The following is a 25,675-nucleotide window of genomic DNA, read 5'->3' as shown; positions in this document are numbered from 1 at the left end:
TTGTACTTAGGCTAGAGACACAGAAATTTCCACTCTCTTAAGTTACAAAGGTAATACAACTTGGCACACATCGGGGACTCAGAAAACCACAGTCATTTAGGTCTCTTGGTGTGTGTTAACAGGACTTTTTATTGCTAAATCTATAGAGTGGCTTAGGGGATTACCCCTAACATTGAAAGTACACTAATAATAATAATATAATACTCTCAATACTTGTTCTCTGTATTTATTTGTTTTATTTGCTTGGCCGGGTTTGGGCCATACCCACAGTGCTCAGGGGTGACTCCTGGCTCTGCACCCAGGAATCTCTTCTGGTGGGGTTCAGGGGCCCACGTGAGATGCTGGGGATCGAACCCGGGTTGGCCACATGCAAGGCAAGTGCCTTACCCATAGTGCTGTCACTCCAGCCCCGACCTTTATTGATTTGTTGAGATTCCAGGCCATCCCCCATGGTGCTTGGGGCTGTTGATGCTCTCTACTTGGGAGACACTCCCGACAGTGCTCTTGGCCCAGGTGGCGCTGGCCTTGAACCCGGACCTCCAGCCTGCGTCTGCTCAGCCTTTTGAGCTCTCTCTCGTCCCCGCATGTTCATCCATGTGGTGAAACCGCCTCAGTGGTAGAGCAGTCACCTGCCTGTGTTCAGTTCCCAGCACCTGTCATGAAGCAAAGTGCTGTAGAAGGCATTGCGTGTGTCTGGGGGGTGTGGACAAATCAGGGTTATTTTTGTAGGTGTCGGACAGTATAAAGTTTGTAGTTCATTTTTTTGATATCATAGTTTCCGGTGTAAGTAATTTTAACATTAGGGCTGGAGCGATAGCACAGCGGTTGGGCGTTTGCCTTTCACTCTGCAGACCTGAGTTCGATTCCTCCGCCCCTCTCGGAGAGCCCGGCAAGCTACCGAGAGTATCCCGCCCTCATGGCAGAGCCTGGCAAGCTATCCGTGCATATTGGATATGCCAAAAAACAGTAACAATAAGTCTCTCATTGAGAGACGTTACTGGTGCCTGCTCAAACAAATCAATGAGCAACGGGATGACAGTGACAGTGAAGTTGTAGGTATAATTTTTGCCTCTTGGACAAAATTACTTTGTCACGTCACCGAATTCATTAGTATCAGTATCTGAAAAATGTAAGAAAGCTCTTGAGGCGGAATTTGATATAACCCTGTACTGCCGAAGGGATCATTTCCTAAAATTATCTTTCCTTTTAATAGAATTTTTTTTTCAGTTAGCAGAATACTTGATACACTCTGCCTGAGCTTTTGTTGTGTGTGTAAACGACAGGAACAGAGACCGCCGCAGAGCGAAGTTTCCCTTTGACATTGGTGTCTGCTTGTTGGCTTATTGTTTCCTTTGACTCATGTTTGTTGTGTGTTTTGTTCCCCGCAGGCGCTCCTGTCGGTCCTGCGGGAGAGCCACCGTTCGAGGACCGTTTTCCGGAAGGTGGGCGGGTTCGTGTACATCACCTCCCTGCTGGTCGCCATGGAGAGGTCTCTGAGCTCGCCCCCCAAGAACGGCTGGGAGAAGGTGAACCAGAACCAGGTGTTCGAGCTGCTGCACACCGTCTTCTGCACGCTGACGGCCGCCATGCGCTACGAGCCGGCCAACTCGCACTTCTTCCGCACCGAGATCCAGTACGAGAAGCTGGCCGACGCCGTGCGCTTCCTCGGCTGCTTCTCGGACCTGCGCAAGATCGGCGCCATGAACGTCTTCCCCTCCAACACGCAGCCCTTCCAGCGGCTGCTGGAGGACGACGTGATCCTCATGGACTCCGTGTCGCCCACTCTGCGGCACTGCAGCAAGCTCTTCATTTACCTCTACCGAGTGGCCACCGACTCCTTCGACAGGTAGGACGGGCCTTGCGTGCGGCCAGCCCAGGTTCCACCCCCGGCATCCCGCACACCCCTCTGAGCACCCCCGGGAGTGATTCCCGAGTGCAGAACCAGGGTTCCACCCCCGGCATCCCGCACACCCCTCTGAGCGGCACCTGGAGTGATTCCCTAGTGCAGAACCAGGGTTCCACCCCCGGCATCCCGCACACCCCTCTGAGCACCCCCGGGAGTGATTCCCGAGTGCAGAGCCCGGGTTCCACCCCCCGGCATCCCGCACACCCCTCTGAGCGCCCCCGGGAGTAATTCCCGAGTACAGAACCAGGGTTCCACCCCCGGCATCCCGCACACCCCTCTGAGCGGCCCCCGGGAGTGATTCCCGAGTGCAGAGCCCGGGTTCCACCCCCGGCATCCTGCACACCCCTCGGAGCGCCCCCCGGGAGTAATTCCCGAGTGCAGAGCCAGGAGTCAGCCCTGAGCATCGCCGAGGGGAACCCCCCAACCAAAGCAAACTAAACCAAAAAGAAAAGAAAAGAATTGGAGAGTCCTCTGTGTGCTGTGAATTAGACTATCATATGTTCAGCTCAGTTATAAGTTTCCCTGAAAGATGTTTGAAAGGGCTCTTCACTCCGCCTTGCCTGCCGTCACTTTATTTGTGAAGGGTAGGCTTGTTTGGATGTGAAGCTTTTCAGCACAGACACCCGTGTATTGCTTGTAAATGCAGAGGAAGCCCTTGGTGAACTTAACGGAATATATCTAGGGAATTTATTTTCATGGTACTTATTGCTCTTTTTCTCCTTTTTTTTTTTTTTAATTGGGTAAGCATGATTTACAAAGACTTTTTCTTCTTTACGCTTAGCGACATTGAGTGCCCCCACACTTGCTGATGGGGGCTATCAGGGGAGAATATGGTGACGCATGTTTCTGGACAGATGGCAGAATATTTCAATATTTTCCAATGCTGCACAAGTGATATGGCCCCTTAAGATGCACTGTTTCATTCAAAACTGTCTGATTTACGCGCCCCCCTCCCCCCATTGAGTGAATGTTCACTGCCTTCCGAGTTCTTTGCTCAGCGGGAGGGTTCAGCGGGAGCCTGCCTTAGCGTGGGCCTTCTTTCAGTTTAAACCCAGGCACAGGAATGACACAGTTGCCATATATCGTGCCAGGACATAAGATGAAGGAAACTTAGAGTTCTGAAGAAGATTATGACTTCTTCTCAGCATGTAAACTTTTAAAAAACATCCACGTCTCCTTTTGCAAGTAACTTGCCACTCATGGTGCTGCTAATTTGCCTACACTGTTATCACTTCTCATAGTGCCGAGGTTTTTGTTTTGTAAAATAACTGAGATTCACAGTGCCTCCACCCCCAGGTAAGTGCTGATGAGGAGAGCCGAGTGGGGTCTTGTACCCTTCCGGTTTGCCTCCCGCCCTGGTCGGTCGGCCCCCTCGGCGGGGTGCTGGGTTCCAGAGCAGGGCTCACGGCTCTCTGCTGGACAGATGTGCTCGGCGTCCACGTCCCTTCAACGTGCTTCTCTGTCCCCCTCGGCGCACGCGTCCTGGCCCTCGCCCTCGTTGCTGCGGAGGACGGAGGATGAGCTTAGGACGCTGGGACTGGGAGTTCTTGTGACACTAACCCCGCCAGCCCGGTGTTCTCTCTAACCTCTCTCAACGCCCTGTCTTGTTTTGTCGCCTGTAGTCGTGCAGAGCAGATCCCTCCCTGCCTGACAAGTGAGTCTTCTCTCCCCTCTCCTTGGGGCACCCCAGCCTTGTCCAGGAAAAGGTACTGATCTTTCCAGAGAAGTCGGTCTCGATCTGTGTGCGTTTTACTGTTCCGTGCTTAATGACGTGTGGTGATTGTGTTTGTAACTTCACAGTTCTTCTGACCTCCATTTTTTTTTTAAGTCTTAAAATGAACTTTTCCTGAGTTTGTTTCTGAGAGTCAAATATATTGAAGATAGGCAAGTCACGTAGAATTTGTGTCATCCCACTTCATTATTTAGACTAAGACATTGGTTTTGTTAGTTAGAGCAAGTATGTGTCTTATTAATATTCGGTGAGAAGAGAGGACTTCATACCTTTTTAAGAGTATTTTTCTGCTTTAAATATGGTTGGGATCTTTTTTTTTCTGTTAGTCCCAAATAGATATCATAGCACTGGTTTTAAAAAATATGAATTTAGGAGGCCAGAGCTATAATACAGCGGGTAGGGCATTTGCCTTACAGGCGGCCGACCTGGGTTCGATCCCCGGCATCCCATACGGTCCCCCAGGCACTGCCAGGAGTGATCCCTGAACGCAGAGCCAGGAGTAAGCCCTGAGCACCGCTGGTTGTGACCCCAAAGCAAACCAAAGAGCAACTCAAAACATTCTCCATCTCCTTCATGTTCATTAGTTCCTAGGTGAAACAGTCAGCCTTATGTATAAAGTTTATGACTGTTTAGAACCCACAATTGACCAGCAGAGACATAAGTAAGATCCATTGAACATTCCGATAGCCTGTTTCTAAAACAGTCATTGTCTGTGTACTTCACAACAAGTATTTTTTGTTCCCTGTTCTCCTCATAACCAAGCCTCAGCGTGTAAGTTTTGTACTAATATTCTTTCATGTGGCTTTAAAAATTTAATAGGGCTTCTGCTGTTAATTTAGCTGTGTGACTCTTGTTCAGATTTTGAAACTTGGATATATTTGGAGTTACTATATCAGAGTACTGGTTACAGATTTTGTATTTTCCCTTGTCTCTTAAATTTATATTGTTTACCGCTAATTCATTTTCTTACAGTAAGTAAGGCATAGTTCAAAGTATTTTTTAGTGCATTTACTGCAGTTTAATATATTTGAGTTTTAAAGCTACTGTTTCCTGTATTTAAAGATTACTATTTTTTCCCCAGAGCAGTCCCTTAATTCAGGAAATCATAAAATCTACTTGAATTGATCAAGTATGTTTTCCTGTAGTTAAAATGAATGAGGAATAGGTGTTCTTGGCATTAGAAAATTTGTCTACTCACTATCCCACAGGGATTGAAAAATAATTGTTAGGAAATCGTTTTCTAAATAATCATAATTATTAAAAATCTCAAGTTGGGAATTGGAATACAAACCTTGTACGTGTTCCATCCCTGTTCATTCTCTGGCAGCACGTGGCCCACCGAGCACCACGGGAAGGGGCCCCTGCCTCCGGGTCACCCCTTAAAAAGAACAACAACCCTCATTTATGATTATCATAAATGCTCATAACTTAAAATTTGATGTATCTAAAAATACATTTAGCCCTTAGAAAATATCTACTTCAAATACTCTGAACGGACACCCATATATGAAAGGAACACATTGAAAAAAAGGTTTACATTAACTTCTTATGTAAATGATCGTGTGCAGGCCGGAGTGCTAATACAGTGCCTGGGGCACTGCCCTGCGTGCATGCCCAGATTCAGTTTTCGGCACCAGACGTGGTCCCCTGCGCACCACCAGGGGTCACTCTGGAGCACAGATCCTGAACCCCTCCGGGAAGGCCATCAGTGATGCCCACACCATCCGGTCATCACCGGCTCAGACATCCCGTTTCCAATCTCTGAGTTAAAGGACCCTGTGACTGTGCCAACAGCCCTGGCTGGGGGTGTCTCCACCAGGAAGCTGTATTGCACCCCATAATCATTGAGATTCAATGCCAAGCGTTATTGCAGGAAAATGGGGCTCAATCATTAGAGGAAGCCCTTTTTAAAAATTGTGCTGTTATCAATTAAAAGCTTTTTTTTTTTAAACTGAACTATCTATGGTTACAAGGCACTGGCTTAAAAAATGTTAGGACTGGGGCTGGAGCGAATGCACAGCGGGTAGGGCATTTGCCTTGCACGCGGCCGACCCAGGTTCGATTCCCAGCATCCCATATGGTCCTCTGAGCACCACCAGGAGTTAATTCCTGAGTGCAGAGCCAGGAGTAACCCTGTACATTGCTGGGTGTGACCCAAAAAGCCAAAAAAAAAAAAAGTTAGGACTAAATAATTTGGGGGCTCAAAAAAATCAGGGTGCGATGACTGTGCAGAGAATCCCGTTCGGGCCCACAGGCGCTGCCCGGGGAGGCTGCTGGCACAGCTCGCACCAAGGGGGTCGTCGTTAGCGTCCCCGGATTGTCAGCTGGCTAGCAGGCGTCGGCTCAGTAATCAGAACCACACGCTAATGAAGATTATAATGTTTTTATTTCACAAATGCAAATAGAGAAACATTTACGTTCATTGCATTAGATTTTAACGCATTTCTTCAGCCTATGGGCATTTCTTTCTTGTTGAGTAAATGTGGATTTTGTTGGCAGAAAGAGAGCGACACTGGATGGCGTGCCTGTAGCTTGTGGAGTATTCAGACACGGATCGAGGTTCCCCACTTAGGTTACTTGTCACTAGGTAAAAGCCTGACGTGAACCTCCACTATTTTAACAATGCAGGGAAGAGAATTTGGAAAGCTGCAGCTCATAATCTTTCTCAGTGCTATTATTCATAAGTACTGGAACAGAACTACAGCTTCATTATAGTCAGTCAGAAGTTAGAGCAAAATTATAAAATGATACCTTTCTCCAGAATATATCTGTAATAGAAAAAAATGTTGACAAATACTAGTTCTTCAAGCAAGTGTTCTTGGGTTAGTACTTATAGGCACTCTTAATCATAACTAGGGCAAAGCTAATTCTGAGTTTAAATATTTCAGTATCTATCCCCAGAAGTGGGAGGTAGTCTTAAATATAGGTGAGAATTTCTGTTTTGCACGTGGTTAGGTCTTGCTCTAGAGTTAACCACTTAATAAGTTTACATCAGCGCTATTTTCTTATGTGAGTTGCAAACTATTTGCTGCTATAGTCATTGTAGCACTGGAGCACTGTCACCCCGTTGCTCATCGATTTGCTCAAGCAAGCACCAGTAACATCTCCATTGTGAGACTTGTTGTTACTGTTTTTGGCATATCGAATACGCCACGGGCAGCTTGCCAGGCTCTGCCGTGGGGACTATAGTCATTATGTTAGTAAAATGTTGTATTAGCGAAAATAATTAGTAAAATGTTCCATTTCCAAAGTCATAATAATAGCCTCTTTCTGAGGTTAAAGTAAACCCATAACTTATATCTAAATCGCCACTAAATCAGAAATAATTTTGGAGGGCCCACACTAAGACAGTTGGAATCAGTGTTTGCTTGTTTATTCCTTTGAGTTGTGTCACTGTGCAGAGGTCCCGTTTCCGTCAGACTCACGTGGGGAATTCCTGCCATCCTCCAGAGCGTGTTCTTGGCCTCTCCCCTGGTGTCCCTCCTCTGCTCCCCTACGCTACTATTAGCCCCCTAGTCTTGTGCCTTCCCGCCCATTCCCCCCCCCCCATTTATTTGACCGTCACCTGTGTCCCCTTTGGAATATCCTGGGGTGCCACACGGGTCATATCCAGCAACCCCACGCCTGTTGCATTCTCCCCCCACCGACAAACACTGCTCTGGAGGAATTTTGAGTCTCTTTCCTACATAGCTCAAAATATTTTCAAGAATAAAGAGAACAGTGGGTATCCTGGAGGAGAATACTTTTTTAAAAAAAAAATGTTTAATTTTCAGTTTCTGTTAGTAAATTTTTAGAAATTAAAATCTCTCTGAACAAAAATAAATGAATAAATTGAAAGTTGAAATCCTGAGTGGGCGGTGGTGGCTCTGCTGACTTTAAATAAACCAGGAGCGCCCGTGTGGTGTGTTTTTTTTATAAGAGAAGCTGTGTCCTTTCCTAGAATTGCTGTTAAAATAAAAATGATTTTTTAAAAAAAAAAAAATATGGCAGTGCCAGTTCTTTGCTCCTCAATCACTGACTTGAAGCATCTGTTCCCAAGTCGCTCTCATGCCAGAACACGGAGTGGCACTGTTCTCGGGGACGGAACCCAGCAGTAGACGAGTTCTCCTGAGGCTGATTCATGGACGCAGAGCAGCCCCCGAGGCTGACGCCTCCAGCATCTGGCGCCTCGTGCCAGGATGCCACATGTGCAAAACTCCTGTCGAATAGAACAGGGAAAGTGAAGAGTCTTGACACAAACCAAAAACTGTTGTGGGCCAGAGAGAGATGGCCCAGTGGGTAAGGAGCCCATGTGGCCGCCAGCAGGGCCATCCAGGAGTGATGCCTGAGCACAGAGCCGAGAATGGGGCCTGATCACTGCTGGGCGCAGCCCCCAGAATAAAACCAAATGTTATGTGTTCGAGACTCGGCAGCCGCTGCCCAGCTCACAGCGGCTTGCAGCAGCAGACACACCTCTGGTGTGTTTGAAAGTGAGGCTGGAAGTGTTTCCGAGGTAGGCGTGATAGTGGTTCCTAATAAGCTTAAGGAAGACTTCCTAGATGGTGTTGTCTGGTCTCGGGCAGCCCATGAACGTGCCTTAGTTGACCCAGTTCAAGTTAAGCCGCATCGATCCGGAAGCTCATGATCTTGTTGCCTGTGGTTTAAGGAAAAGTGAAAAAGCCAGTGGGCCATTTGCACAGGAAGCCATCCATCTCCTTGGTGGGCTTCGTCTTGTGGGCTTTCTTGCCACAGAGAACCAGCGAGGACGGAAGGGCAGGGAGAACAGCAGCGAGGGGGGGTGGAATCCAATGCCGCATCCCCCTTTTCCCTCCCAGGCACGCCTATCATTCCGTCTCAACCCCTCCCGTCTATCCTGCTAAAAACACGGGTGACCTGAAAGTGCACGCGGCCACGTCGTCTCTCCCGAGCTCGGACGCCGTCATCATCCACCCGGGTGCCATGCTCGCCATCCTGGACCTGCTGGCCTCCGTGGGGTCCGCCACCCAGCCGGAAGTAAGTCGGGAAGAGTTCGAGCCTCCCCTTCCTTCGCTCAGGGACGCGAGCTGCATGGGTGGCGCCAAGAGCGGATGGGCACCGAACGGTCTGGGGTGGATCTGGAGCTCGAACCCATGTCGATAAAAGGAAAATCTGGAATTTGTTTTTACTCTGTGTGTCTTCACTTTCATAATGGATGGTGGGAACGTGTGTCTCCAAATCCATTTCGCTTGCTGCAGCCAGCGTAATTCCTTTGGGCGATCAAAGAATTGCTTCTCCTGGTTGTGCCTTCTCAGCAATAGAAGTCCTTAAAGAGGAGCACAGATGTTTCCAAAAGGACACCTTAAGTGTCTAGTTGCATTCAAGGGTCTTTGTGAATAAAGGCTTGGGTGGCTGATTTTGTTTCAGTACCGTGCGGCCCTTGACATCCAAAGTGCCAGCGTATTGTGTAAATGGTCGGTGCTAGACTGGTTATTTACCCTTTACGAAAGGACTTTCTGGGGGCTGGGGAGAAGGTACAGAGAGTAGGACACTTGCCTCGCACAAGGCCGACCCAGGCTTTAGCCAAGGATCTCATATGGTCCCCCAAGCACCACTAGGAATATTTCCTGAGTGCGAATCAGGAGTAATCCCTGGGCATTGCGGGCTGTGGCCCAAAAATCAAAAGAAAAATAAGACTTTTGCATTATTCATACTTGTCAACCAAAAGATAACCAAAATAAATAAATAAATAAATTGAGAAGAGATTCTGCACCCGTTTTATAAAATTTTTAAAAATCGCTAGTTCCTGGGGCTGGAGTGATAGCACAGCAGGTAGGGTGCATGCAGCCGACCCAGGTTCAAATCCCAGCATCCGATATGGTCCCCTGAGCACCGCCAGGAGTAATTCCTGAGTGCAGAGCCAGGAGTAACCCCTGTGCATCGCCGGGTGTGACCCAAAAAAGCAAAAAAAAAAAAAAAAATCGCTAGTTCTATAGTCTCGTGGTTAACGCTAGCGCCTTCGAAGCCCGCGGAGGCCAGCGGGGTTAGCTTCTGCCAGACCCAATAGGAAACGTCCTGGCGCAGCGCCGTGCGCGCCGGGACGGTGGGACCCGGGCTGCCAAGCGCCGGAGCGCGCCGCGGGGAGGAGGATGCTCGCCCGTCTCACCCGCATCGCCCGGGGCGGGGCTTTCTCGTTCGCCGCAGCACGCGCTGGACCTGCAGCTGGCCGTGGCGAACATCCTGCAGTCGCTGGTGCACACGGAGCGGAACCAGCAGGTCATGTGCGAGGCGGGTCTGCACGCGCGCCTGCTGCAGCGCTGCAGCGCGGCCCTGGCCGACGAGGACCACGCGCTGCACCCGCCCCTGCAGCGCATGTTCGAGCGCTTGGCGTCGCAGGCCCTGGAGCCCATGGTGCTGAGGTCAGTGTCCGCGCGCAGCCGGCCGGCCGCGGTAGCTCAGGGCAGCCCCACCCCCTGTGTCTGCGCGGGGGCGCAACTACTGGGGTTCGGGGTTGGGGTCCAGTGCTGGTGGTGCGAAGGTCCCGCCCCCTGGTGCTCTGGGGCTCCGTGTTCACACGCTCACACCCCCGAGAAGGTCACCTGGCGCTTGGGCTTTCGGCTCTGGGGAATTGGAAATTCAGAAAAGTATTCTACGTCCGTCTTCCCCTTCTGGGTGATGTCCTAAATGATGTCCTAGATAGCAAAGGACTCCGAGAAACGTGACCCCCAGACTATTCCCAGTATTTCTGCGCGTCAAGCTTCCCGGGCAACACAACCCTCAGATTTCATTTGCTAGCCCTTCGTTATATTCTTTACTCTTTGCAATTGTTGGGAATTGGAACATAAAATTCACATTGCACTGGGGCCGGAGACATAGTACAGCGGGTAGAGCTCCTTGCTTTGGACACGGCCGACCTGAGTTTGATCCCATCCTATATGGTCCCTCAATCCGCCTGGAGTCATCCCTGAGTGCAGAGCCAGGAGTAGCCCTTGAGCTCCACTGGTGTGGCCCAAGACCCCCCCCCCACCCCCAAAACACACACACACACACACACACACAGAGTTAAAATTATGTGTTATTTATAGTGACTAGATTTCTTTTTGTATTTTAACTAGCCTGTTCATTAGGTCCTATTTTTTAATGTGTTGACATAAATAATATGGGTTTCTCAACCAGGAATAACTCTGCATTGCCTCCCCCTCCCCCCTTTTATTTTTTAAAGGGAGTTTTTGCGTTTGGCGAGTCCATTAAATTGCGGTGCGTGGGACAAAAGACTGCTGAAGCAATACAGGGTCCACAAGCCCAGTTCCCTGAGTTACGAGCCAGAGATGAGAAGTAAGTTAACCTTTGCAAACTGTCTTGTAAGTGACAAGTAGAGATGTATTTTTTGGTTTTTCTTGTCTGTGTGCGGTGCTGGGGATTGAACGCGGGGCCTCACTTATGCACGCCAAGTGCTCTACTGCTAAGCTACATTCCCAGCCCCTGGGGGGTGAATATTTTTGAAAAGCTTCACTGGAAAGGAAAAGAGAAAGGAGAAACACGGGTCTGACTGGTCGACAGCAGCAGAGCGTACTTTGAAGGCTGGAAAGAAGTCATCAGTATAAGCAAAAGCCGGGTGGGAAAGCAGTTACGAGCAGAATAGCCCTTGGAATGTACCTTATTTTCTCAGAGAACCTGTAATTCCTTTGCTTTTCTCAAATGACATTTGCTGCCTTCATTGAGTGTTTGGCTGGATACTGTGAGTTTATGGGACGGATACTGCATGAAGACACAGAAGAGAGGAAATTAGAAATACTGAAAAGGGGCCGGAGAGATAGTTCCGGGGGCAAGGGGCCCAGATGTGCAGAGGTAGGGAGGGGTAAGCCCTGAGCGTAGCCGGGCACGGTCCACAACCCAAGGAGCGGGGGTGGGGGTAGGGGTGAGGGTGGGGGGGAGGGGGGAATGCTAAATAACTTGGCGAAAAAATAGGCCAGAGTTTGGGCCAGCTAGGGAAAGAAGCGAAGCAAAAGAGATCACTGGGCTGGAAAATACCCACTAGGTCAGACTCGTGGTGAATCAAGAGTGGGAGAGCTGGGGAGGACGGTGTGACGCTGGCGTCTCCGTGGCGGCGGGAGGGGCCAGGGATCCGGGTTAACAGGCTGAGGTGCCCGCCTTGACTTCCAGCACCAGAAGCTTCTGCCCACCCGCCGGCAGCCCGGCTGATGTTGGGGGCAGGAGAGGAGGAGGGGTCTGTTTTTGGGAACAGTCGAGGACGTGAGTGCTGCAGTGGAGGCTCTGAGTGAGATCGGGGTGAGCTGCTGGAGGGGGAGACCTCGGTCCCATAGGTGCAGCGGAAGAGCCCACGGCGCCGGGGTAGGGACGGAAGGTGTTACCTGTGAAAGCGACACTCCGCTGCCCTGGGAGACTGGGGAGGTGTTCGGTGGGGAAGCACCCCGGAGTACTGATGAGGAAGGTCTTCACAGGCGAGTCGCATCAGGCTGACAGCCATGGGGAGGGCCGGGCGGAGGGCACATGGACTTCAAAACTGCCTTTCGGGGCTGGAGCGATAGCACAGCGGGGAGGGCGTTTGCCTTGCATGCGGCCGACCCAGGTTCGATTCCCAGCATCCCATAGGGTCCCCTGAGCACCGCCAGGAGTAATTCCTGAGCACAGAGCCAGGAGTAGCCCCTGAGCATTGCTGGGTGTGACCCAAAAGCGGAGGAAAAAAAAAAAAACCCTGCCTTCTGCCTGCCCGCAGCTCCCGTCCACTATGATTCCATCCTATTGTGGGGCAAGAGCCCACAGGGCAGAGCTCCGCTGCAGTGCCTCAAAGCCAGCTCTAGTGTCGGGTCTTTTATTCCTTTTTTGGCTCTGCATCACTTTGTGTCATTGTTAGCCTCAAGGACGGTGCGTTTGTCTTGTTGGGTTGAAGTAACCAGCTCTAATGGGCAGGCAGGAATAAGGGTTAGAAAATGGAATGGCCTCTGGGAAAGAACCTGGTGATCGAGCAGTTCTGAGCCCTTGAGTGTTCGGATGGCTGTCGCTAACCAGCCTCAAACCCGGACCGGCATTTGGCCTTCCCTGTGTCCGCCTGCAAACTAGTGACTTGTGAATGGTGATCACTGCGTATTGGAACAGAAGAGCTTTTGCCTTTCAGTATCTTGTTGTAAACAAAATTTCCCAGATCAATGACTGCACATCCCCCAGAAGTGTATGTTTTTCGTTTTTGTACTTTACACAATACTACACAATACCTTACGAGTGATTTATAATTTCCTTTGCAAAGAATGGAAACAAAAATAGTTCCTTTTGCTAAGAGAAGATTGAAAGAACTTTGTGGTTGGGTTTCTGCTTATTTATTAGCTCATCTAAAAATGAAACATTTATATTCATGAAATTTATCGTGAGAAAATAGCTCCTTTATTACATTTGGAATATAGTCTTAAAATCAGTTTATAGTTTTGTTTTTCAGTCTTGAAATTAATATTATTACATGCATGTTGGAATTTTTTTATTCAAGTGCTTTTATGGTCACGTACTAAATTCTAATCATATAAGGGAAGAGCTATAAAGAGAAAATTGTGACACAATCTACTGCTGTTTTTCTGATTTTTTTTCATGAGAAATATGATGTATTTGTAGTATTCATAAAATATTTCTTAATGATAGCAGTTTTGTGAAATATAAAGTAGAACCTGGTTTTTACAAACATGGTGATCATTGATAATTAAATGACATCATCATAATAGTTGTGATAGTAATTATTGATGATATTTGTTTTGTTCTTGGGTCACACCCAGTGGTGCTCAGGGCTTACTCCTGTCTCTCTCTGCAGTGAGCATTCCTGGTAAAGTGCCTTGTCAACTATCTCTCTAGGCCTCATGATTTCATTAATTACATATAGTTTCCCATGTTTCTTCTGTGTTTATATTGCTTTCGTAATTAGTTAAAAATAGAAGCACATGCTATTTAAATTTTTTAATGGACACAGGTAACACTAAAATGAACATTTGCTTTTGTTTCTAAACTGAAATTTTGTATATTAAAGTTCATAACAGACAGACATAAGTCGCCTTGTTAGCCATACTGTGATTTTCAAGGCCGGGATGCGGTGTGGTGGTTGGGCACTTGCCTCCCGTGTGTGAGGCCCTGGGCTGGGTTCCCCCGGGCACCCCCAGGAGGGCACAGCTCCTGAGCACAGAGTTGGGAGTGGCCCTTGAGCACTGCCCAATGGGGCCCCGACAGTACTGACGATAGCAGTGCAGTAATTATTGTAGGGATCTACATGATATTTTTTCCCAAGTGATTTCCTTGACTTACAGGTAGTATGATCACATCCATGGAAGGTCTGGGTTCTGATAATGTTTTCAGCTTACACGAAGACAACCATTACCGGATAAGCAAGAGCCTGGTAAAATCCGCCGAAGGGAGCACCGTGCCCCTGACCAGGGTGAAGTGTCTGGTTTCCATGACAACCCCACATGACATCAGACTTCACGGACCCTCGGTCACTCCAGCCTTTGTTGAATTTGACACATCCCTCGAAGGGTTTGGGTAAGGAATTTGAAAGGTGGCCAAGTCCTAACATGTTAATTTATATTACATTCTTGCCTTTGGCGAATTGTTGTTTGGTTCACATCTACTGGGTGAAAAAGCTTCACACTGTCACTACCTGTTTTCAAGCATTTATTTTCAAAATAAATAAACATGTTTAGGGTTTTGCAACTTTATTATTTTTAATTATTCTAAGTACATGAATGTGGTACATGAGTCAGTAGTCTAAAGCCAGTTGCCCGTATCTGTTTTTGTAATTTTTAAAAAACAGAGTATGATGTGAGTACAGCAAAGGGCATATTTGCTTATGTGTGCGTCGTCTGCATACATGAGTGAGCGTTCAGGCTAGCGCGGCAGAGTTGAATAGTCCCAACAGCGACTGTCTGCTGCGCGGAGTGTAAAAGCCCTCTCTGGAAAATGTTGGCCAAATCCAGATTCAGTAAATGTAAATCGATATGTTGTATGCAGATTCTAATGAGATTAAAAGCTCTTTGGATTTTTGTAATCCTTCCCCTTAAATAAATGTCATAAATGTTCAGTGACAGTCATATCAAAGGCATAGTTTTCAGTGAAAAAAAAAAAATGACTGTAGTAACAGAAGTGATGAGACTCCATAGGGCCCGGGGGACAGTACTCAGGAGAGCCTACATGCCGGGGACCCACATTTCATCGCTGGTTCTCTGAGCATTGCCATAAATGACCCCTGAGCACGGATCACGAGCAGCTCCCCTCGAGTAAGGCCTGATCAGTGCCCGGATTGGCCCCAAACAAGCAGACATCGTCTGTGGAGACTCCAGGATCATTTGTAAAGTTCATCAGTCTAGGAATGGACGTGAATGTTCACAGGACGTACATCTGTGCTCCTTGGTGGGGTTCTCTTGTTTATTTGTTTTTGCTTGTTTATTTGGGGGCCACACCCAGCTGTACTCAGGGCTTACTCCTGGCTCTGCACTCGTGGAATCACTTGTGCTCAGGGGACCATGTGGGGTGCTGAGGACTGAGTCTGGGTGGACTGTGTGCAAAGCAGGCGCCCTATCCACTGTACTATCGCTCCGGCCCCTTTTTATGGGAGTCTTACTGATCTGAAATTCAAATTGTATGTTCAGAACACTTTCCTGAGTTTCTATCAAGCAGTGGGTTCATAAGTACTTGGGAATAGGTAAAACTCACCAAAACACCGGTAACAGGTAAAATGACTCACTGAAAAGAAAGGGACAGGAGGGATTTTTCGGTGGGGATGAAATTGCGGCGTTTCACGGTGTACGGGTTATTTTTGACTTCCCAAAATATTTTTTACTAAAAACTTGCGTTCTTGGAAAATCATCAAGTAGATCTTTTGATTTTTCTCACGTCATTAAGCAAGAAGATCCCTGTGAGCGATTCAGCCACAGTCATTCCCTGCTTTCTTCGCCCCCGTTGCCTGGGAGTGTGGGCAGTTCCTTCCCGGGTGAGGGCAGAGAGGGAAGGAAACGGCTGGTCTCACGTGCGTTGCCTCTCCTTCCACAGCTGCCTGTTCCTGCCCAGCTTGGCACCTCACAATGCCCCTACGAATAACGCCGTCACAACGGGGCTCACGGATGGCGCAGTGGTCAGCGGCATTGGCTCTGGTAAATACGGCTTTGCCTAGGCGAGTCTTTCGGTAGAGTCTATTTTTTTCTTTTTAATTGAATCACCGTGAGATACAGTTACAAAACTTTCATGTTTGAGCTTCAGCCATGCAGCGATCAAACACCCATCCCTCCACGGGGGCACATTCTCCACCACCAATGCCCCCAGGACCGCCCCCCCAACCCCGTCACACCCCTCCCCCTGCCTCTAGGGCAGACAATTTCCCTCTTAGTCCCTAGAGTCTAATCTTAAATCCGAGTCAATGTCTTTCCTTGGCTTCTTTTTTAAAATGTAAATTGATGTTGAAATATGAAACGTAATCAAGGTAAAGAGAAAATGAAGTGAAATTCATCAGTTATACAGTTGGGGGCGGGGGGGCGGGGGAGGGGGGCATACTGAGATTTTTGGTGGTGGAATATGGGCACTGGTGAAGGGACGGGTGTTTGAATATTGTAGAACTGAGACATAAGCCTGAGAACTTTGTAACTTTCCACATGGTGATTCAATAAAAGTTTTTTTAAACAAATAAATAAAATGTAAATTGAGTCAACACAAACCCATGCTCTGTTATTTTACCCTTCTCCCTGCCCCCCCCAACCCGTAGGTGAAAGGTTCTTCCCCCCTCCCTCTGGCCTCAGCTACTCGAGCTGGTTTTGCATCGAACACTTCAGCTCTCCTCCCAATCACCACCCCGTCAGACTCCTCACCGTGGTCCGCCGGGCCAGTTCCTCGGAGCAGCACTATGTGTGTCTGGCTGTCCTGCTGTCCGCCAAGGACCGGTCTCTCATCGTGTCCACCAGGGAGGAGCTGCTGCAGAACTATGGTCAGTGTCCCTCTCTTTCTGCTTACCCTTCTGAAGCTGTCAAACGTCATGTCGTTGTTTTGTGTTTTTTTAATTTTGTTTTATTTTATTTTGAGCATTATTACCCAGCTGCGCTCAGGAATTACTCCTAGCTGTGCTCAAGGGACCCCCTGGGGTGCCGGGGATCGAACCCAGGTGGGCCACGTGCACGGTGGAAGCCTTACCTGCTCTCCTGCCTCCCCAGACCCTCAAACCTCTTTTTTAGTGTCCAGTGTTGACCGTCTAGTTGGTAACTCTTGCAACTTAAATGATTCTGTCGTCGAACAGATCATATGAAATCTCAGGCATCGTTCAGTGGTGATTTGAAAGATACTTCCAAAAGCCACTTGAGTAGGAAGCAGGAGGGAGGGATACCAATACGAGGATTCATCTCGGCTGCCAAGAAGTCACAGCTTTGCTATGAAAGCAGGTTGTTTGATGTGTTTCAGCAAGGATTCTCATTGGCTGTGAGTTCTTCTTAGTCTCTGCATATTCCTTGAGCACCTGCCTACCATATGTGCCGTTCTACGCTAGACACAATAACATCTTAATGACTGGGTCCGTTTCATACCTTCAAGATTTAGTGCTTATTGTTTTATAATCCCAATTCCCTCCAAAAATTCCATAGCACTGCTGGATAGTAAAACTTCAAGACCTTTATATAAAAAAAATCTTTCTAAATTATTTAAGTAGCATAAAATATCCATCTCAGTTCATCGTCTTTGCTCTGAGGATGTAATTCGCTTTTCTTTTGTTCTTTTGGTTTCTGCGTCTGCTCCTGGCCTTGTGCTCAGGGACCAAACCCAGGTTAGTGGATGCCAGGCACATGCTTTACCCACTGGACTGTATCTTTGGTTCCAGGTTACACTTTTTTCCCAATTTTTTTTTTTTTTTTGGCTTTTTGGGTCACACCGGCAATGCACAGGGGTCATTCCTGGCTCATGCACTCAGGAATTACCCCTGGTGGTGCTCAGGGGACTATATGGGATGCTGGGATTCGAACCCGGGTCGGCCGCGTGCAAGGCAAATGCCCTACCCGCTGTGCTATCACTCCAGCCCCTTTTTTTCCAATTTTTTTATTTTGTTCTTTTAAATTTTTTAAAAAATTTTGTTTTATTATTTTTTTTTAATTTTGTTCTTTTGACAAAATCATATTGCTTCTCATCTGTCCAGTGCTCAAATATCAGTTGATTATGAGTGTTAATTCTTCGCTAGGCCTTAAAGCTTAGTATTTTCATGATGCTCGGCACAGAACAGGATTTTAAAACTTCTGGCCAGACACTTTATTTACCTCTTCTGTGGCGTTTGATCCCATCGATGTTTTTCTCCCAGCTTACACTGTGTCTAACCCTGCCTACCGCTTAACATATTGTCGTTATACTCTTTTCTGGCCTCTCATTTGCATTTTCCCTAAAGAGCATTCTCTTTACTACTACGCTGAAAATTAGTAGTATCATGAAGTGGGAAGACGCCTCATGTAGGCTTAGGGCTCTGTTCTCTCCGTCAGCTTTACCACCTTTTATTCGGGGGACCCTGGAATCAAGAGTGGGGCTGGAGGCTTAGGCCACACTGGATGGTGCTCAAGGCTTACTCCTGGCTCTGTGCTCTGGGTCACTCCTGGTGGTATTTGGGGGACTGACTATGTTGGTGCCAGAGATCGAACCTGAGTCGGTCATACGCCTGGCAACCAGCTTAACCTTGTGCTTTAAATTTTACTCCTCTGTCTCTCTAACCCTGGAATCAGAAATTGATCCAGTCCTGTTTTTTTTTTTGTTTGTTTTTTGGTTTTTAGGTCACACCCAGCGATGCACAGGGGTTACTCCTGGCTCTTCACTCAGGAATTACCCCTGGCAGTGCTCAGGAGACCATATGGGACACTGGGATTAGAACCCGGGTCGGCCGCGTGCAAGGCAAACGCCCTACCCGCTGTGCTATCGCTCCAGCCCCCAGTCCTGTCTTCTTGTATTTTATTGGCTATTAGACATCTTAGCTTATGTTCCTGTAAACAGCCAGACCCATGTTTCTGCCCAGGCCTAGAATACCCCACAGTGACTTCGCCCATTTGAAACCACAAGTCAGCTCTGAGAATCCCGCTGTTTCCTCCGTCTTATCTGCGTTATGCCTCTTTAACATTCCCCGAGTTTCCCTGTCGTTCCTGTGCTCAGTGGTATAGCCCTTATTTAATATTCCTTATCACTCATCTCGACATCGGGGATTTTAATTCTTCATTATCTCATTGTCTGTCTTCCCTACTAGAGCCGTAAACTTCCCACACGCAATATTATTATCTTCGCAGTCTAGGCAGCTCCTACCAGAGCGGGGCAAGTAGCAAACAAATATTGCAAGCTGTGTTTCTTGATGTGGGCGATACCAGCCCCTGCCGGAGGTAGAAATGGCCCCCTGGGATGGGGGGTACATCCTGGTTCAACTCAGGGGCATTTCTGTTGTTTGTTCAAAGAAGGGAGATTTCCAGAGGACATTGGGAACTTTTTTTTTCCCCTCTAAAAAGCGGGTGGAGACATAGGCCAGATAAGTGGGAATCCCTGACCTGTTAACGATAGAAATGACTGAGCGAGAAGAAGAGAGGAAACATAGATGGATTGCGAGGGAAGCCGCGGGGCTGGAAGGAGGTGTTTTGTGTTTTTTTTTTTTTTTTTTGGTTTTGACTGTTTGGGTCACACCCGGCGATGCACAGGGGTTACTCCTGGCTCTGCATTCAGAAATTACTCCTGGCGGTGCTCGGGGGTCTGTATGGGATGCTGGGAATCGAACCCGGGTTGGCAATGTGCAAGGCAAACGCCCTCCCTGCTGTGCTATCCTGCTGAACTCTCTCCAACCCCCAACGGGGGCTGGAGGGAGTTGAGCAGGAGCACTGTACCCAGAGTGATCCCTGAAGGCAGAGCCGGGGTGACCCCTGAGCACTGCTGGCCAAAGAACAAAACAAATGGGGGGATGGGGGAGCGGGGGGATGGGGGAGCGTAGGGGGAAGGAAGAGGAAGATAATGGAGAATGGGAAGAAGGGAATTTCATTTAGGAAGCTCAAAAAAGCGGGCCACAGTGGTAGTACTGGCTCTTGCCTTGCGGGCAGCTGAGCCGAGTTCCGTCCTTGGGGCCCATATGACCCCTGTCCATTGCCAGGTGAAATTCAAACTGAAAATTAAGAAAATCTAGAAAGTAAATGAATGAGTTAGAGGGACCAGAATGACAGTACAGTGGGTCCAGTCCAAGTGAAAGGCACCTGCTGTGCACGTAGAACCATCGAGTGCCTCGGGACTGTCTGGAAAATGAGGAGAATGGCTCTAACCCTGGACATTTTCATTAGATGCCATTTCCGAGACTGCTTTAGTCTGTTAGAGACTCCAGAGTATGCATATGACTGCCGCTAGGATCCAGACTCCCAGCTTGCGGCCGTTAGACGCCGAGGCATGAAGACGCGCCAGACTGCTCAGCAGAACAGCCTACCGCAGTGCCCAGTGCGGATGTCCTCGTGTGAGCCTGAGGCAGGAATTAGACTCACTGAGGTCAGAGAGAGCACGGGAGGTCGAGCATCCGCCTCGCACACAGCCAGCCCAGCTTCTGTCCCAGCACCACATATGGTACCCCGGACACTGAGCCAGGAGTAAGCGGTGAGCACCGCTGGGGGCCTGAAGAAACAAAGCCAAAAGCCGAAAGAAGGGAAAAGAAAAGAAAACTCTCAGGAAATGAGTCCTGTCTTCAGTCCTTGGCTAGATTCCACCATCAGTCGGGGAAAGGAGGGTTCTCGGTCCACCCGGAACACGTGATCTCTCCCGTCACCGTCTCAGCCTGTAAACTCTGGGGTTTGCCTGGTTTATTCAGTTCCACATTAACCTTACGGATAAGTGTATGCCTTTGTGATGGCCTTCGCTTGTTAACAGACAGGTATTCTGATAACAGATAGGTATTCTGAGTTGTTGCTGAAAGTACAATTAGCATTTAGCATATGCAGATGTCAGGATTCAAACAATAGACATTAATTTTCATTTGTATGTCATTTAATTTAAACTATTCAATGTACACGCTTGGATGTGTTTGGACTGAGAAATGGTGGGTCTGCTTGGATTTACGCACTTAAGCCGAGCTATTATTTATTTTATATTTATATTTGGTGGACAGGGGAGGAATGAATTTTTAACATTTGGCTTTCTCCTTACTGTCCATATCTTCTTGATTTCTTTGTAAATGCTTGTTAGTTTTACGTAGCTTAACCTTATGGCTAAATTAATATTAATGTGTTATCACCTCACCTGCTCTATTAACTTCATAGAATGAAGGCTGGAAGTGATTGAAGGTCATTAGCAAATAACCTGTGTTTTCTGGTGAAACAATATCAAATGCCTTTCAAATTCTTAAGTCACTTCCACCCTGCCAGGGCAAATAGTTCCCTTGTGTCATTGAACACAGTGTGTTTGTGTGTGTGTGTGTGTGTGTGTGTGTATATGTGTGTGTGTGTTTATATGTATATATGTGTATTTTTATATATGTATTTTATATATACATTATACATATATGTATATATGACAAAAATTAAAATGTAAACTTTCTTGGTTCCTTTGTTATCTAGTGTTATAATCAGAGGCATGTCTAACAAAAATTGGAAAATATAATTTACAGTGGGTAGGGGGCCAGAGCATAGTACAGTGGGTAGGGTATTTGCTTTGCAAACAGACGACCCAGGTTCAGTCTCTGGTCTCCATATGGTCCTCAAGTTGGGCAGGAGCATTTCCTGAGTGTAGAACCAAGTGCAGCCCCTGGTTCTACACTCAGGTGTGGCACCCCACCCCCTCCATAAAAAAACAAATAACTAAAAGGACAATTTATTACAGACCTTGGTAAGTACTCATTAACTAGCCTCTTTTTAAATGTCTAATGTAATTTAATTGTGCCAGCCTTTCATTTGTTACTAAAATTTAATTTCATTTGTAGCTGTATGTATTTTTGAGCAGAAGAAAACAAAAATACGTCCTTGATGTAAGGTGTCGCTAATGATAACATCTCTCTAATGAATCAAGACGGTCGTTTCTGCCACTGTCCGGTGGTTTCCCCTGGGGGTGGGATCCAGATGAGGACGATGTCAGAGAGAGGCTCTGAATGCCTTGCCTTTCTTCCTTCCAGTCGACGATTTCAGCGAAGAGTCATCTTTCTATGAGATCCTCCCGTGCTGTGCGCGCTTCCGCTGCGGAGAGCTGATCGTGGAGGGCCAGTGGCACCACCTGGTCCTGGTCATGAGCAAGGGCATGCTGAAGAACAGCACCGCCACCCTCTACCTCGACGGCCAGCTCGTCAGCACTGTGAAGGTGAGCACCTGCGGCCTGGCCTCTGCCACAGAGGGGAGACAGACAGACAGACAGAGAATGTGTGTGTGTGTGTGTGCGCACGTGTGCAAGAGTATTGCTTCATTGCTGCCTTAATTTTAAGTTGACCCCCAGTACCCATTTGACTACTTATCTGACTCATTACATCACACACACACACACACACACACACAGAGGATAGAACCCATGACTTCCAGGGGCCTTAAGAAGTCAGTGACTGGGCAATCCACAGAGAAGCGGCAGGCATTCTGGTGAGCAATGCGGCCCGGACAATGCTCCGGACCCGAATCGGGGCCAGCAACACCGGGGGACCAGAAGGAGGAGGTGCCACCAGCACACCTTCTCCAGATGGAACCCTGGCGACACTGAGCAGCAACTAACACGGCTCCAGGATTTGGGACTGGGACACATCCGAGCCGCACGGCCGCATTAGCGGCCGCGCGACCTTTTCTAAAACCTGAAAACATACAATCTTTAATGGAAAACTAATTATCAAATGCCTCCTTATTAGGGTTATCTTGTTTGGGGATATAACTCCCACAACAGTAGTGAGTTTTGTGTTGAAATATGGAACGTAATCAAGGTGAAGAGAAAATAAAGTGAAATTCATCAGTTATACAGTTGGGTGGCAGGGGGTATACCGGGGATTTTGGTGGTGGAATATGGGCACTGGTGAAGGGATGGTGTTTGAATATGGTATAACTGAGACATAAACCTGAGAACTCTGTAACTTTCCACATGGTGATAAAATTTTTTAAAAAATAAAAATTAAAAAAAAAAAAGAAGTCAGTGACTGGGAATTGGGCGATAGTTCGAGGCCCAGGTGTTTGCCTTGCATGTGGAAGACCCAGTCACCAGCTCCCTGTGGTCCCGGGGGCATCACCAGATGGACCACCTAAGCAAAAGGCCAGGAGTAACCCCTGAGAACTGTGGAGTCATTTCAAACACACAAACAAACAAACAAAAAGCAGCAGCTAATGCTTGACCTGTAGCTAAGAGGAGAAACTAGTTGAAGGGTGCAGGATGCCCCAGATCCCAGTTTTATCTTCTTGTTACGGCTGTCCGTAATCCACTGGTCTCCAGATTGCTTTAGAATCGTGGTTATTTGCACTGAGATTTGTTCTCAGGTGGCCCACATCAGTCTGCGCTAATAGTAGCTGCCCGTTATTGTTTGTTGGATGAGGATATACCTATTAGTCTCGATGTAAGGGGACTACACTGTAGTCCTTCAGATGAGAGAGGCAAGCTAGTTCAAGTCATCAGTGGAGAATCAAGAGAAATTTCGTTTTCTAAATCAAGATGAATGTTGCTAGATGTTTTCGGTAGAAATCATCTGTAAAATTCCTAAAACTCTTTTCTTTCTAAAAGATAGTTTCCATTTGGGGGTAGGGGGTTGAGGCCCCACGCAGTAGTGATCAGGGGCTACTCCTGCCCCTGTGCTCAGGGCTCACTCCTAGCTCTCTGCCTGTTCAGTTCCGAGACCCAATATGATGCTGAAAATCAGGCCGGGCTCTGCTACATCTCAGGCAAGCCTTGAACCTCGTTCTCTTTCGAGCCAGAATCTGTCTTTTCCCAGGGTGCGGAGGCCCTCCCAAGCAGGGTTTTCCCACTGGTGATTCTTTCTGGGCCAGAGGTTCAGTGCAAAGGCCCAAAGATAGGTGCGGAGGGGGCCTCCAGGGCTCCACCCAGGAGTGCCAGGTCTACACTGGCGATGCTCGGGGACCACATGATGCCAGGAATTTGGATGGGCCTGGGAGCTACTGAGCATGCGCTGTAGAATGTCCTGCGCATGTCCTGTCCCCGCCAAGCATCCATTTTTTTCCCCATTGTTACAGCACTTGAAAGAAATGGCAAAGGCAGTTTGGCCTTTCGTGAGACTCAGAGAACCTTGAAACTGACAGCTTCTTCGAGCACGTTTCCTTTCTCAGTGGTATTGCTCGTTACGTGGTGTTAGAGTGCCACGACCCTCTAATGTACTCTGTGGATATCGCCCTATATTTTCTCTGGATGTGTGATCGCACCTGATACAGATGGGCTTGTTGATTCTCTAGTAGCTTGCTGCTCCTTCATTATTTCAGAGAAAGTAAAAAGGTCTTTTTTTTTTTTTGGTGGGGGGGTGGTGCTTTTTGGGTCACACCTGGCAGTGCTCAGGGGTTACTCCTGACTCTTCACTCAGAAATTACTCCTGCTGGTGCTCAGGAGACCATCATCTGGGATGCCAAGAATCAAACACAGGTCAGCCACATGCAAGGCCAACGCCCTGCCCACTGTACTGTCTTCCTTTTTATGATTATGTTGTCAGAGATTTATTATTGATTTATATTATCACCATCACTTTCCCTCTGAGAAGTGCTTAGAAATCAGTTTTAGGTCATGTGTGGGTGTTCACACATGTGTGTCAGTATCACTGGGAGCTGTTTTTAATATATAGAATCGAAGTCCTGGATCTTTTGAGAAAACAGTCAATGAAACGTTCACCTCGTGGCATTACTCAAAGAAGAGTAAACTCGAAAAATACCTTTTGACTGAAAGTTTCAGCAGAAATGACGAATGACTCTGGAGAAGGGGACCCGGGCCACTCTCTTACCAGGATTCTGGTGGTGTGAGCGTGGGGCCCTCAGGTCACGCGTGGGGAGGAGACTGTGCCCTCTCAGCCGTGCATCTCCTGATGACCACACACAGGGCTGGCGGCCAGACGAACGGTGCTTGTACATAAAGGTCCCCTGGCCCTGGGAGCCTGTTCACCGCAGGCGCTGTGCCAGCTCTGTGGCCACAGACCAGGGCAGGGGGGAGCTATTCACCCCGTGGAGAAAGGAGCACAGCTGGCAGGGCTGTCCGGTGCCAGGTGCTGCTCTCAGCCTCCACAGGGCCGATGTAAAGGGACTCAGGGAAACCTGCCCTCTGGGGTCCAGACTCAAAGAAAACCACTCGTTAAAGTGGAGATGTGCCTTGTTCCATCAAGCACAGGGAGAGGAAGCAAAAGGAGCAACTTGGTTTGCTCCCAACTCACACCGAAGGTGGCGCAGCTCGTTTTCAAGATCCCTTGAATTAGCTGTACAGTGGGAAGCTGCGTTTGTACCGAGTGGACAAGACTAGCAAAAGCGTGTTACCTGGCGGTCACCAGGCAGCACCTGTATCCGTGGGTTTGAGGTGACCCTTTCTGTTTGGAGAGTTGCTGGCGATCTCCAACCCCACACGAGGCGCCAGACTCCTGACCTACTTCATCGTCTACTGCCCAAGTGCTTCTGCGCATTTACAGAGCTGTGTGACCTGGGGATCCGCAGGACGTGCATAGAAGAAACAATGTAACGATGTTTGTTACATTGGCCAGAGTGTTTGTTTGCTCCCCAGACAAACTCACCGTTGCCTCTGTTCTTTGCAGCTTCATTACGTCCACAGCACTCCAGGGGGCTCCGGCTCAGCGAATCCGCCAGTGGTCAGCTCGGTGTACGCGTACAGTGGGACCCCGCCGGCGCAGCGCCAGATGGCATCGCTGGTCTGGCGCCTGGGACCCACGCATTTTCTGGAAGAAGTCCTGCCCCCTTCCAGTGTGACTACCATTTATGAACTCGGACCAAATTACGTGGGAAGCTTCCAGGCTGTGTGCATGCCCTGTGAGTAACTCGTTCCTCATTCTGAAAGTTGTGTCACGTTTAAGAATTAGGTACACTTACGGGGGAGAGGTTATTCATTGCGCATGATGTTCTTCAGGGACATGGAGCTTTTCTCTCTGTCCCCTTCAGCCTAATTCTTTTGATCGATGGGAA

At 48.2% G+C, this 25,675-nt stretch overlaps 1 protein-coding gene across 1 annotated transcript in view; it reads left to right on the top strand.

The window, feature by feature from the left end:
- Positions 1–25,675, top strand: part of WDFY3 (WD repeat and FYVE domain containing 3) — a 284,440-nt gene that overhangs the window by 156,861 nt on the left and 101,904 nt on the right. The window contains 10 exon segments of the mRNA XM_055139598.1: positions 1,389–1,846; positions 3,529–3,612; positions 8,453–8,630; positions 9,798–10,012; positions 10,816–10,928; positions 13,895–14,126; positions 15,633–15,733; positions 16,339–16,557; positions 21,709–21,890; positions 25,291–25,522. Of these exon segments, the coding sequence (XP_054995573.1) occupies positions 1,389–1,846; positions 3,529–3,612; positions 8,453–8,630; positions 9,798–10,012; positions 10,816–10,928; positions 13,895–14,126; positions 15,633–15,733; positions 16,339–16,557; positions 21,709–21,890; positions 25,291–25,522 (2,014 nt within the window).

This window comes from Sorex araneus, chromosome 5 (assembly GCF_027595985.1).
Source record: "Sorex araneus isolate mSorAra2 chromosome 5, mSorAra2.pri, whole genome shotgun sequence".
Classification (NCBI taxonomy): domain Eukaryota; kingdom Metazoa; phylum Chordata; class Mammalia; order Eulipotyphla; family Soricidae; genus Sorex; species Sorex araneus.
Note: the sequence above shows the minus strand (reverse complement) of the source record. Positions and strands in the feature narration are given on the sequence as shown.